Here is a 15,271-nt window from a genome sequence, read left to right as displayed (position 1 = left end):
TCCCTTCACACCCACACACAAAAGAAGAAACCACATATACAGAGAAGGAGACAGGCACTTAAAGCACACACAGCATAACAGTGAGACACTCATTCTACATGCAAACACACATTTTCTTCGCTCCAACAAAGATACAAGGCAAGTCAGAATTAACCCGTTGTGTGCTGGGGCCCTCAGGGACAGATCAAGGGCCTTTTGTTTTGCACAAAGAAATGATGTGTGTGTGTGTGTGTGTATGAAAAGGAGAGAGGGGAGCAGTGTTGGGAAAAAAATAAGGCAGATAAAGTGGTTTAGTACAGATGAGCAGCAGCAGAGAGGTGGTGCCTGTTAGTACAGATGAGCAGCAGCAGAGAGGTTGTTATCACACATGTTATCACCGCAGGTACAGGATTGGAATGTTTTGAACAAGGCCTTTCCACATTAGACCTGAGGAGTGTTTCATAAAGTATGACCAGGTTTACATCAGTAAGTCAGGCATATTTTCAAGAAATTCAGTTTCATAAAAGTCTAACATAAGTTAGCATGGGAACTTACTGTATCCCTCAACATTAGCCTGGCCAAGCTGGCAATCTACCAGTTGTCCCTCAGTACAGATGTAAGTTCAACTGCATCAAATACCAATTTATCACAATCTGAGAGACTTCAGGATGCAGTTATTGCTCACTACAGTAATAGGGCTGGTTTATGGTGTCTCAGAACTAGAGCTTTAGCAGTGCTTTTCCAACAATATCACAAATCAAATGTATTTATAGTTGTTGTAACAGGCCGCACTAGAGCGTGCAGTGAAAAACGAGCTGTAATTGGATGTTGCTGTTTGACATCCATGTTTCTAAGTGTGTGTGTAAGATTAGCAATATAAAGATTCAATTCAGGTGATTATGATTTTAACACTTTCTCATTTTACACCAGTTTGTTGCATTTTTCTCTGCATCTCCTCGTGAGGGTATTGGATTTAAGTTAAAATAGTCAATCATTTTTCAGATAACAATAATTAGACTAACTAAATAATAATGTTTTGAGAAAAAAGTTAACAATTTGCTATGATGAATGTTCCTTACAATAGTTTTGCTAGTCCGCGCTGTCTGCAGGGTCTTAAGTATTAAAACTTAATAAAACAATTATGTGAAAATTAAGGCCATGAAAAATGACTAAAAAGTTTAATCACCATTTTGAGAGGTATTAAATTTGGTAGCTGTTTTTTCATATGAAAAGCCTATTTGTCTAAAGAGTTTGTAAGCTAAAAGTTGGTGTGAATTTATTTATTAAAAGTGAGTAGCCGTGTAGCTTGTGGAATTGTTTACAGATGCGACATCACCCACCTGCGCCTGGCTAAATTTGATGACGCTGGCAAAGTTCATACTTTCACTGACTGCTGTCCGCATGGATCTCAGGTAAACAGCTACACCAAAAATGTTATGCTGACTTGAAACTAACAAACGTCATGGTGAAACGCACATTCTCGGACAAGTGGTTGAATGTGAACCACAGCCCATCACTGGAAAGTTTATCCTCAATGGGAATCAGCGCTATCTGGTCCCATATGCGCAGTGCTAGTTACAAATTCGCTATGAGATGCAGACAGCAGATGTCGACTGTTAATTTTTGTGCTAAATCGGCTCCACCAGCTCCACCACTACCGGCACCCATGGCTGAAGTTACTGATATGACAGCCACGGCTTCGTCAGGCTGAGGGTGACAATGGATGTACACAGAGGCTGTGTGGTGTCTGGACACAGAGGCAGACTAGCAGTCAGCTTGAACGATGAAGTGGAAGTGGCCAGAGTGCCTGGATGTAAACACACTCTAATGTACAAATGAGATCTTTGCACAGTGCTTATTCAATACCACTTGGAATTGGCTTCATTTATAGGCTCATATTGTAATTTTGCTTAAGGAAATTTGAACTCCACAATAAATAATAATAATAATAAACAAAATATTTTTAAAAACACAATGATTCACTTGAGGAGGAAAGCTGATTCGGGCCACTTCGGCAGGTAATGAGAAAGTACTTTAAATGGCAATGCTACAATTTTTAAAAGATCCTAAATATATCCATGGATAAGGGTATGCAATGTTGACAAAAATATCTGGATATTTTGGGGGATTTTGTTGATAAGAATAAGCAATTTGCATCTTTCAAAACGTGTTTAAGTCTTATTTTGCACTAGGTCACTCTTATTAATAGTATATTCATTGTTTTTTACTAATATTAATGGAAACAACATATTTCATACACAAATTTACTTAAAATTGAAGCATTCAAGTAAAAGAGTAGAAAAACTCTGAAATCACTTTCTGCAGAATGATTCCACTAAAGTCTGCTGAGTGTGTTTTTGTGCTGGTACCTTGAGTTTAGTCCTGTTGTGGACAGCTTTTCATATTCTGTGTGGTGGTTAGTTCATATGCAGATGGTGAAACACGCCAAGACGTTGTCTTTAACAGCAATCGATTTCCAACATAATTAGCAGATTGGCATCTTTTGAGCAACAGCCATATTTGAAAGCCAAAATACCTCCATGCAAGTGAGGATGATCCATGTCTAAGAATTAAATTAATGGCATTAACTGCAAGGCCAGTGTGGTGTCTACATTTTGTCTCGTGGTGCTGTCTGTTCACTCATTTTAATTTCGCTAATGCATTTTTATGCAGCTATGGTAGCTTAACTTTTGGTTTATGACCAGGCACAGATTACGTGTCTATTATCATAGACCATATATATTGCACACCCCTATATGTGTGAATGTGAGCATTAATGTCAGCCCTGTGACAGAATGGCAACCAATCCAGGGCTTCCACTGCCAGCTGGGATAGGTTCCAGCCCCTCCCTCCAGAATAAGAAGATGCAGCTAATGAATGGATGAATGGACCCATGTATATGGACAGAAAAATCAAACTAAAATCTGCACTGAATTCAAATAGGTCATGAAATATAGAGTATATCAGATTTTACATGGCCTGAAAACTCACTGGTCATTTTGCATTGGTCCCCATTCATACCAATGAAAGTATGTCCACATTAAAGCAGTTAAATTTAAAAAACATTTTCAGCTACCTGTCCACATTACACTAGCACTGCCAAAAGTGCAGCTTTATAGAACTTATTTTCATATGAACAACAATAAAAAGTTGTGCCCTGACTGCTCCATTATCTATGGACAGATTACGGATTGCACACCCCTCTCTCTTCCCAGTCTCCTCTCTCTACACTGTCAAAAAAGGCAAAGCTCCAAAAACATACATAAAAAAAAAATCTCTCTCCAGACTACATGAATCTGGCACCAAAGACTTGGCGCTATAATGGGAATAATGAACTAGATGCTTTTGCAAAAGTTTGTCACAGTTGGAGACGGTGGGTGTTCAGACTGAAAACAGCTCTTCATATGCATTAAAAAAATCCAAGGGAAGGAATTGGTATGGAAATGGTGTTTCAAATACTGGTGAGGTGTTGAAATGTGCTCTAGGATTTTCAAACAGAGTAACAGATCCATTACTAATATTGTAAGCAAGGATTAAACAACACTGGAAAGTTATCATAGAAGCAATTATTTTAATTTTTCATCCCAATGATCGCAACATAAAGAATCTGCTAGAAATGTGTGACAGTGGGTCTGTACTGAAAGAGAGCAGAAGGGGACTAAACAGTAGTTTAATCAGCTGAGACTGTAACCAGGCTGTTATAGCCTACTCCTTATAAGATCATGGACATCATGAGTAATTTTACTCTTAATCAGAATCAGAATCATCTCTGCCAAGTATGTTTGAATATACAGCAATTTGACTCCGGTACAGAGGCTCTCAATGTGCTGTAAGGCAACAGGGATCGAAAATAACAATGAAAATAAAAATAGAGCAATAAAAATGAGAATAAACAGTGTGCGCATTCAAGTAGGAAATATGTGCAATCAAAAACAGGAAAGGAATGACAGGAAAAGAGAGACAGCGTTTATAAATATATGTACATTACAGCAGAAGAGCTCTCACACTGATATATACCATTTTTTTTCCACTAGGGTGATGCTGTGTCTAGTCTAACACTACTACTACTGAAGACAAGATTTAGAGGTTTTCCAGTTGTTTAGCTTTTTCAATGTGGATGGACCTCTTTACCAAAACAACATCTTAAATCTTAATGTGAATGCACGGCTGTTTCACATACAGCGTTTCACATTTAGATGGCTCAGTGTGAACATAGCATAAAGCTACTGTTGGCTCTATACTGTCGACTGTTATCATTTTTCCTTAGCCAGCCAACTTCAGGTATAGATTGGCAGACCTCCCTAGAAGCAATATTGGAAAATTTGCAAAAGATGAATAAAATCTAAATAGTCTGCTCAGTCTCTTTAAACAAATACAAATCTTTAAGAAGACATGTCAAAGCTGCTAGCAGACACAATTGCAACATGGGATGAAATTAGCATTGCTGTATTCAGATGGATGTCAGACTTGCTTTGTGTGGTGCTGGATGCAGTGAAAGAAGCAGCATTAATGCGTCCATTTTAAGGTGTAAACTGTGTGTGTGTGTGTGTGTGTGTGTGTGTGGATGTCTTTGTCTAGAGCACTGCAGCCCAGGAGGAGGGAGGGGGAGCTGGTGATGGTGTTGGGGTGGGAGTAATGAATGTGAATGTGAACAAGCTTCAATAGTCTCCATGCCATTAGCACCACCCCACTACCTTCACCCTCCCACCTCCTTGGCTCTCTGATCACACACAAGACACAGACTGATTATTGTATTTATAATTATTATGTCTCACAGCCTACTAAAGGTACCTGTTTTGCAGATTTCAAAGAGGAAAGATGGATAAACAATTTTATAAGAGATGCTAATGTCTGAGCCCAGCAAATCCGGGTACTTTGCCAAATGAGAATCAGATCCAAAATGGAACTGGCCACTGGAACCCAACACTAATCCTATGCCAGTATGTTCCCACATACTAACTCAAGAAGCAGGCTCTCCCTGAGCCTGAGACTAGCAGGCACACTTATGCTAAACATGTAATGTAGCCTACATAGTCCAATGTCCAGACTAAGGTTTTGACCTTGGCTATCTTTGGTAGCAAAATTATGGTAGCAAAATTATCCGCAATTATATGCAATGTTTCTACTATGTTTACTTTCTGATTGTGATTAAATAATATATAACAGGAGGCTGTGCAAGTTAACTTCAAACTCACTGTGATAACAAACAGCACTGCCTGTAACATACAACTGACTGAATGTCTGTAGCCTGCTACACAACATACTGTACGACAGCGGTTTGTAACCTTTGGTAGGAATGTGACCCTCTGCTAGGATTAAATGATATCGCGACCCCCACCCAGAACGTCAACATTTAGGAGTGCATAATATCACAGTCAGCGATGTAAAGGTTTTATTCTTACTTTGAACTGGAAACTGTCTACGGCTCAATCCTGTCCTCTCTGCTGGACACACACCTGCCCTGCTACAGCAGAGCTGCTGGTGTCAGGATCCAACAAATTTTCATACAGAGAGCTAAAGAGAAACCGCCGTTAGCTATATAAAGTTAGTGTTTGGGTTTAGTGGGTGAACAGGACCAGGCATTTTGACCACGGTGCCCATAAATGAAATTAAGAGGCAAAAGAGAGAAATAACATCAATGAATCTATTTCTAGACATTGAACACTAAACTGTATGTACAGGACAACTAACCTAACTATATGATTACTCTATAATTTTGATACAAGATGCACTTAGGGATGGGGTTTGACAGCATTTTATCAAATATGAAACCAGTTCCAAATCTGCTTCTTGAATCCCAATACTTTGAATCCCTTATTGAATCTGATTAAGGGGTTTGTTAGTTTAAAAATAGGTATTTTTATTTCACTCACAATAGCAATAAAACAAATGTAAAGTATGTGTTGTGACAAACTATGTTTATGAATCTAGTTTTTCCTATCTATGTTAACACAACCGGTCATTTCAGACCATTTACCAGACAAGCACCGACACTAATAGAAACTACAGGAATGAACTGTCAAACTAAACCATGGACATTCTGCTGAGGTGAAGTAGTGTTGATTTTGTCTCTGCTCCGTGACATTCATTAAGCCTGTCCTCACTCAGGTTTCCTTGTGCTGTGTTTGTTGAACACTTTTTTCAAACCAGGTTTCAGCATTGAGATTTAAGTAATGGTCTTTAATCCTGATGCAGTCCTTGGTGCAAGTCCCAACATAAAAGCTAAAGAAGTGCTTTGAGGCTTTTATGTGAAACACAATGAGGAACATCTTCAATAAAAGCACTGAGCCATATCATACCTGCTCTCACACTGAGAAAACACAAGCTGAGAGGAGTCTGGGCTCTGTGGTTGCTACTCACTTGCATTGCTGTCAGCCAGAGTGTTGAGGTTGCCTGAGATGTCTCGCCTCCTGAACAGACACACCACCTTCGCCTCCACATTGCCATTGGCTGTCTGTAAGTGGAAAGTCAGTACTTAGAAGTTAGCACCATAAAGCAGCAATGCTGTAACTCCATCTGTGATTTTCCCTGGAAAAGTCTGAGCTTTTGTAGCTCCAACTCATTTAAACATCGCTTCAGCTATGCTGACATGGTTAAATTAACTGCTCACTACGGATGGGTAGTGGAGACTGATCTTAAACTAGTATTGGTTCCTGATTGGTCAGACTTAAAGTACTGATATCAGTATTTAAACATTCAGCATTCTTGTTTGCCGACTTTTAAACTTCCTCCCTGCCTCTAACCATCCACAAATGGTGATGCTCTCATTAGTGTCGCAGAACTACATCATCTTTGTGTTCACATTCTCTGCACTGTATTTACACTGGACTAGGGATGTCAATGATTAACCAATTACCAATTCATTACTTATAATATATGTTAACTGACAACGCAGAATACCAGGACAGGTGGTGTTAACTGTTGAAAAATGTGCTGTAGTTTGCTGTAGTAGTCTGGTAACACCACCAGGTGGTGCGTCTTGCTGTTTAATATAATAACCTTAAACTCAAGTTTACATGTAAGGAAGAAATAGTTGCAGCGCAGCTTTCTGTAATCACACTATTGCAATTGTGCTCATAGCATGAAGTTTCCATTGAGTTGCTGTCAGGCAGGGGTAGCTGTTATCGCAGGCTCTGTTAATGTAGGCTAACAGCAGAAAGCACCACTGTGGCTGCACTGCTAACGTTCAGGTTACTTCCAACAGAATCAGCACAAAGGTGATTAAATGTATAAGCGACACTGCTCTGGTCTGAGCAAGGAAGGACATCTGTAGGCCACCAGCTGGGCAACTCAACTGCTTAAGAGTACTGCTACCTGCAGCAAATGACACACACAGGGCTCAATTTTAAGGATTTCCCGTTGTCCCAGGGCTGATAAAAATAGGATTGGGGATGACGTAAAAATATTTTGGGATGCTGCTAACATTACAGCAGTGAAAATAAAACTGACTGCACAGTTTGTGTTGCAAACACAGTACTTAAACCTCCTTAACACAAACAGTATGCCAGGGGTGCCCAATACATCGATCGTGATCAACCAGTTGATTGCAAAGGTAGTGTTGGTAAATTGCATGTCAATATGATCATCATAGTTAATGCTTTCAAACAAAAAATGCAACATCTCTCCTCAAAGCTGCACCACCATTTTTTGGGGAACTTCCAAAACCTCGCATCAGAGCTGGAGACGCAATGGAAGGTCTGTGCGCAACTTGACATTGCGCACTACACAGAGTAGACTTACAATTGTCGGAGATTGACAAACGCATTCAAGGCTTTGCTTCACTCGAGCCAGTCGCTACATTTATGTGTTACCCGATTAGAGAAGATATCAAGGTTCATTCACTCACATCAAAAATTGCAACACTGTTTCATCTGAACTGGTCTGGAGTGGAGGATGAGATATTGACACTACAGGCTGACATTCAGCTGAAGTCCAGGGCCAATGGAACTAATGGTTTTGGAACTTACAGAGGAAAAGTACCCAAACATATGGAAATGTGCCATTGACTGCATTATTTGGCTCTACTTATTTATGTCAGCATTTTCCCATATGAAGATTATTAAGCCGAAAATACCGCTCCACCATGACTGATGATCATTTGGAAGTCTGCTTGAGGCTGGCTACCAGCAGCTACTGTCCGCACTATGCAGCACTGGCTGATTTCATTCAGTGCAAGTCATCAGAGTAAAGTAATGACCAAAAATGTACTGAATTGAAGTGTGCCTTAAAGGTTCATGCAGTTATGCAAGGTGCGCCAGCATACTGTATATTGTGTTTACATAAAGTATACTCAGTGTGTATATATATAGTATTTTTACTGTAGGTAGATCATTTTGACTTGGTCATTTGAAAGGTAGCTCGCAAGGCAAAAAAGTGTAGGCACCCCTGCAGTACGCCAAACATCACTGCTGTTATTGACTGAGTGTCAGAGTGATGAGAGTTATACATAATGGCAATGGCATCCCTGTGTGAAATATTGCAGTTAGCATTAGAAAAAATACAGCAGAGCCAAACCCTGACCTCACAACTGGAAGATTAGCGGTTCGATTCCCAGCTTGTCCAGTCCACGTTAAACCCCCGGTGTGTGAAAATGTGAGTGCTTGGAAGTGTGAATGGGTGAATGGCCAAATAATGCAAAAAATGCTTTGAGTGTATTGCAGTGCTTCCTAAGTATAAGACCATTTACCCAACCAAAAAAAGGTAAGCTTGCTAGCGTTAATGTCAGCAGTTAATGCTAGTCTGTTTGATGGTAACATCGAAAGTCACTTTCAGCTTTTCCCGTTTAGGGGTCGCCACAGCGAATTGTCACACTGACGACTCGCATGTTGACACTTGGCACATGTTTTACACTGGATGCCCTTCCTGACACAACCCTGATTCGAACCCGGGCAGCAGCAGTGAGAGCGCTGCACCTTAACCACTAGCCTACCAGGGATGGCTCATTTGATGCCAACATCAATGGTCACATTTCATTACTACTGTTTGCTAGCAGTTGCCGTTTGCATATACAATGAGCTGGCCAGCTTCTCCACCTCAGTCACACCAGCAAGCTAACTGTTAATTATGTTTGTCGGTTTGGCCGGCCGTAGCCTGGATGTATCTCTGCCCTAAGGGAACACCTACAGGAGCCCAAGTGCTGTGTCCATTGACAGATACTTTTCTAAAAACACAATTCTCAAGCACTTTAAAGCAAGTGACCCTGCAGCTTAAAGTCTATTTTAAGTATATGTATGGTTTGGGTTGAGGGTCTTTTTTAACAGGTTGTGTGGGGTCTGGATATAATTTAGAAATAACTCTGGGTAGCGCGCCGGGTCCGATATAGAGCTTTGCAGGTGCGGGCTTTCAAAATTGGACCGGTGCGGGACTCTTGACTGGCAGAGAATCTGGAATCAAAGAATGACTGGGCCGTCACCAGTCAAGGCTGATCACACTGAAATTTCCAATTTCACATTTCCAATCTCCGCCAGCCGATCTGTGCATTTCTATTTTTATGGTGGTGTATTTTGATTATTCTTGTACAGCACTTTGGTCAATGACTGTCGTTTTTTAAAATTTGTCTTATAGATGAATATATTAGCTTTTTTTTGGAATCACTTCTTCCAGTTAATACTGTGATATGACAAACAATTTATTACAGTCAGATTGATACTGGTGTTACAGTAACAAGTATGATATGACACACTTAAGGTTAGATGTAAGGATGCACCAATACGATTTTTTTTCAGACCAAGTACGGGTACTTACATTTCAGTACTTGCAGATACTGAGTAACGTTACAAGTACTTAATAATAATAATAATAATGCAGTGTTTCTACTACAAAAATGACTGAACATAAAGACACATTTTATATTTTCATGAGACTTACCTCTGATTGTGATTAAATTACAACAGGGGGCTGTGTAAATTTGAAACCTGCGATAAAACAGCACTTCCACCATTCCTACTTTTATGTTATGAATATAACATGAACTGATTTTAAAGGTATGCAGCCTACTACATAACATACTGCAATACAGTGGTTTTTAGCTTTGATAGAGCAACCATCTGTTAGGACGAAATTATTTCATGACCCCCGCCCAGAACAGCAAGTTTAAGGAGGGTATATATATATATATTCTTTCTTTAAACTGACCATTGTCAGTGGCTTCATCCTGTCCTATCTGCTGGACTACTACATAAAAGGAGTGTTTTTCTTGTTCTCATCAACTCACTTCAGTCAGCAGAAACAGCACCGTCTGGGGAGAGTGAAGACGTCGCATTTCTGCAAGATGGTTTTTGTGTTCAGCTTGTTCAACAGGTGTTTGATTAATTGCCCTCTCCATTGCTGCTGGGTTTTTTTGCACAGAGTCTTGTTGTCACAGTAAAATACTAACTACTGTACCTCGTTATCTTGTCTGTTTGTGTGTGCGCTCACAGTCATGCTGTTTGTGTGTCTGTAAGCGTCCCTCCCTCCCTGTCACAGAGGCAGAGCCGAGAAGCAAAGCTCACAGTTGGCTTTACTTTTGTCGCCGTGACTTTTCTTAACATATCCACAAAGCACTGAAATTTCTTCTCCACTGCCTAACAAGCGGCTCAGCCATGATGATTAATGTAATGTTGTTAAGTGGTATCAGTACATAGTATCAGACAACTTTTATGAGTAGTGAGAACAGTGGTAGAGGGTGGCACTGGACCTGATACAGATACTGGTATCGCTATAGGTGCATCCCTATTAGAAGGTAAGGAGTTTCCTTTTCTCTGGACTGACTGATCATAAGCGGAGAGAAAGCAGCACCAGCACAGACACACACACACACACACACACACACACAGTGTTTCTCTCTACTGTGCAGCCTGGGCCTGGATAGCCAGCCATTCACTCCCCTTACCATTACCATTCACTCCCTTATCCACTATGCTCAGCTGCCCTCAGCACTCAGGACTAGGGTTGCAGTAGTATCCCAGTTTCATGGTTAACCATGGTATGAAAACTGATGGTTATCATACCATGCACATTTGTTTAGTACTAGTATTAAAGGGGAAAAAAACACAATACATGTGCACCTTTCCTCCCCAGCTGCCTGTTAGACTTCACAGCAGGTGCCAGACTCACACATGCAGTAAACAAATGGCAGAGGGGAGGTGGCTGATATCACCAATCTCCAGCCATGAAAATAATTTCAAATCAGCAGTGCAGGATTACTTTGGCAATACCAAAAAAGAAAACTTTCAAAAACACTATCCCTCGTGCAGATCAAAGTATGTGATCCGTTTATAACCTTAATCCCAAACAATAAAATGTGTTAGTGTAAAAGCCTTGGTCCTAAAATTAGCTATCAAAATCATTTTCCACACTGTCCGTTCGTTCACTGACGCTAGACTTACAAAAGGACTCATACTGATCCTGATGTGACCCTGAACTACACACACAAACTTTCCCGGCTCACATTAAGTAAGTGTGTGTGTATATATGTGTGTATGTGTCTGAGAGAGAGAGAGTGAGTGAAGACAAGCTACAGACATGATTGCTCTGGCTTCGCCATTGTGCACCTACAGTAATTAAGCAACTATTTCAACTAATTCAGCTATTTCGGAATATTTTCAAACCAGTCAATTAATGGAGAAAAGAATCAGCAGGTTAATCCATAATGAAAATAATCAAAGGTTGCACTTAGATATAAAATAGTTCAGCAAAACTCCACTTCAACCAACTCTAACAGTCAAATCTTGATTTTACATCAGTGCGTGAGTGATGTAGGCTATTAATGTAATGATATAATAGCATAACAGCATAGCATACATAGTATAACATTTTCTGCTTTGAGTAGCCTACTTCTATATACCTTAATCACATTTTTGTCATGTTTTTACTTATTTTTAATGCAAGACTTTTAATAGAGTGGGCAACTCTGTGATAGTACTTAAGTGAAGGATACTTCCTCTACTACTGATGCTAACATGGAAAAATGCTACCTAACATGCTTTAGTTATACAACATGTACACTTATATGTAGGGGTGTGTATCTCTCGCCTCTAACATGATTCGATAAGTATCTTGATTCATGGTCCACAATTAGGTAGAAAAACGATACTGCAAAATTTGTAAAACAGTAGGATTCAGAGTGATTTTGATTTGATTCAGCAGATGTTCAATTTTAATTTTGTTTTTATCTGAAAGACTATACATGTATTAAAGAAGGGCTGCATGATTAATCATATGGTGAGTGTGACATAGATCCCTGTGCGATCTCAGCTGTAAGTGGCAATGATTCTGCCATGTTTGCATTAGCAGGAAGAAGCCTTGCAACAAACCAAGCATTCCCTTTTCCTTGCTACGCTTCTTTAATCAATAGCAGGAAAGTGTTACATCATGTGACAAGCTGTAGACAGGAAGAGAAGACTGATTCAAAAACATGTTTGACATGGTGAAAGATATTCTGGCGCCTTGCATCTATTTTTCAAAGGTTGCACTGCCTGCCCTGTACACCTAGGGCTGAATAGCAATTGAGGCAGAAGTAAATCACTTTGCGATTATTAGTTATAGTTACTAGTTAAAGCAGCTTAGCAAGGAAAAGGGAGCACTTTGTTTGATGCAAGCATCTCCCTGCTAATGCAGACATGGCAGAATCATTGTCACATGAGACTGAGATTTCACAGAAATCTATATCATGCTCACGGTAAGATTAATCGTGCAGCCCTACATTAAGGTTATCTGTTTACGGTATAAAATTATAAAAAAGTGTTTCCTCAAAGATGGTTTTTATTTCAAGCAGCAAAAGACAGAGATAAAACAGGAGGGCTACTCTTTTCAACAACAGTAAACAGTGGGCCTTGGTGAACAGTAAACTTACAACTGCTGTTTCACCTTATAACAACGCTGCAATGCATTTTTCACTTAAATCCTGCTGACTCGTTATGGTGTGCCTCACTGTCACTTCTCCAAATCCCACATTTTGAACAACACATGTGCATGTCCTTGCAAATGAAACAGAATATACTGTAGCTTTAGTTATTGACTTCAACTCGACTGGGTGGAATTATCAACTAACGTGCTCTGAAATTAGCTGCTAACAACACTAACACTGTTACTTGTCTCAAGCTGACTGCACTCGCAACTAACTGTACTGTTTCCATCAGTGCAGTGTGTTGCCTTTGTGATGTTGCTACTACTTTGTGACGTCTGTGTTAAGGGGCTTTCAGATAGGACGCCATCTACCTTAATTTCCGGACTATAAGCCGGTAACGTTTTTCCACACGCTTTGAACCCTGCGGCTTAAACAATGATGCGGCTAATTTATGGATTTTTACGGGCTAACGAGCTTCATGCCGACAATACATTTAGCCACGTCACATCAGACCAATGAAATTACAGAACAGGTCACAGTGGACCAATGAAACTGTTCGAATTAAATCAAATGAATTCACACTAAATTCTTCAGATCAGTCATTTTGCGCTTCATGCACACACCCTCATCATGGAAAACGCATGACGAAATGCATATGATGCAGCTTTCAAGTTAAAGGCAATCGATCTGGCTGTCGAAGAAGGAAACAGAGTTGCTGCACGTAAGCTTGGCATCAATGAATGGATGATGAGACGTTGGAGATGGCAGCATGAAGAACTGACTCAATCCAAAAATCTTTCTGTGTACACCTGGGGCTTATAGACAAGTGCAGGCCTATATATGTACAATTTTTTTTTTCTTTTTAAATTTAGTGGGTGCGGCTTATATTCAGGTGCGCTCAATAGTCCGGAAATTACGGTAACCCATTTATTTCTGTGTTGTGCGGCAAGAGCGCCCTTGCGCTGCGCCGAGCTGAGCACACATACCGTGAGAATCACCTACCATTGCAACCCTACTCAGGACAACACAGTCCCCCCGGTGCTCTGCACAAGCTCAGTTTAAGAGTGTTGTAGAAATGAGCTTAATCCTTTAACTGGAAAGCAAGCCTGCGTCATATGCTGCTGGTGTTATGTAAGTGGCTCTTTTACCAGTGCCCTGCCATTACAGTAGTCATAGTTTTCTAACCAGTGTCCAGAGGAAAAAATTAGGGAAATTGTGTGAGTGTACAGTATGTTGACTGGAGCCATGTTTGGCACGTCCCAATGTAGAATTTTAACAGACACCTACCAACCAATCTGAATGTTTTGTGGTGTACAGCTAACCAATAAAACACCAAATTTTTAAGGGAAACATAGGACACTAATATAAGAAAAGAAGGAGACAACCAACCTTGTTGAGCTCTTCTATTCTGCGGATCAAGTAAGGATTGCTGGACGAGTTCTCAAAGTACACATAATCTGGGAAAAACAAGAGAAGAAAAGGTTAGATTCATGATATGTTCACAGTAAAATATGCACATCTACAGTCAGGTCCATAAATATTGGGACATCGACACAATTCTAACATTTTTGGCTCTATACACCACCACAATGGATTTGAAATGAAACGAACACGATGTGCTTTAACTGCAGACTGTCAGCTTTAATTTGAGGGTATTTACATCCAAATCAGGTGAACGGTGTAGGAATTACAACAGTTTGTATATGTGCCTCCGACTTGTTAAGGGACCAATAGTAATGGAACAATTGGCTTCTCAGCTGTTCCATGGCCAGGTGTGTGTTATTCCCTCATCCCAATTACAATGAACAGATAAAAGGTCCAGAGTTCATTTCAAGTGTGCTATTTGCATTTGGAATCTGTTGCTGTCAACTCTCAAGATGAGATCCAAAGAGCTGTCACTATCAGTGAAGCAAGCCATCATTAGTCTGAAAAAAACAAAACAAACCCATCAGAGAGATAGCAAAAACATTAGGCGTGGCCAAAACAACTGTTTGGAACATTCTTAAAAAGAAGGAACGCACCAGTGAGCTCAGCAACACCAAAAGACCAGGAAGACCACGGAAAACAACTGTGGTGGATGACCGAAAAATTCTTTCCCTGGTGAAGAAAACACCCTTCACAACAGTTGGCCAGATCAAGAACACTCTCCAGGAGGTAGGTGTATAACAATCAAGAGAAGACTTCACCAGAGTGAATACAGAGGGTTCACCACAAGATGTAAACCATTGGTGAGCCCCAAAAACAGGAAGGCCAGATTAGAGTTTGCCAAACGACATCTAAAAAAGCCTTCACAGTTCTGGAACAACATCCTATGGACAGATGAGACCAAGATCAACTTGTACCAGAGTGATGGGAAGAGAAGAGTATGGAGAAGGAAAGGAACTGCTCATGATCCTAAGCATACCACGTCATCAGTGAAGCATGGTGGTGGTAGTGTCATGGCGTGGGCATGTATGGCTGCCAATG

At 40.3% G+C, this 15,271-nt stretch overlaps 1 protein-coding gene across 1 annotated transcript in view; it reads right to left on the bottom strand.

Annotated features, from left to right (window-relative positions):
- Nucleotides 1-15,271, bottom strand: part of mta2 (metastasis associated 1 family, member 2) — a 28,302-nt gene that overhangs the window by 10,599 nt on the left and 2,432 nt on the right. The window contains exons 3-4 of the mRNA XM_020594859.1: nt 14,195-14,262; nt 6,340-6,433 (exon numbers count right to left, since the gene is read on the bottom strand). Coding sequence (XP_020450515.1) covers nt 6,340-6,433; nt 14,195-14,262 — 162 coding nt within the window. The remainder of the gene's footprint in view (nt 1-6,339; nt 6,434-14,194; nt 14,263-15,271) is intronic.

Source organism: Monopterus albus, unplaced genomic scaffold, assembly GCF_001952655.1.
Source record: "Monopterus albus unplaced genomic scaffold, M_albus_1.0 scaffold25.1, whole genome shotgun sequence".
Taxonomy (NCBI): domain Eukaryota; kingdom Metazoa; phylum Chordata; class Actinopteri; order Synbranchiformes; family Synbranchidae; genus Monopterus; species Monopterus albus.
This window is presented reverse-complemented; position numbering and strand designations above follow the sequence as displayed.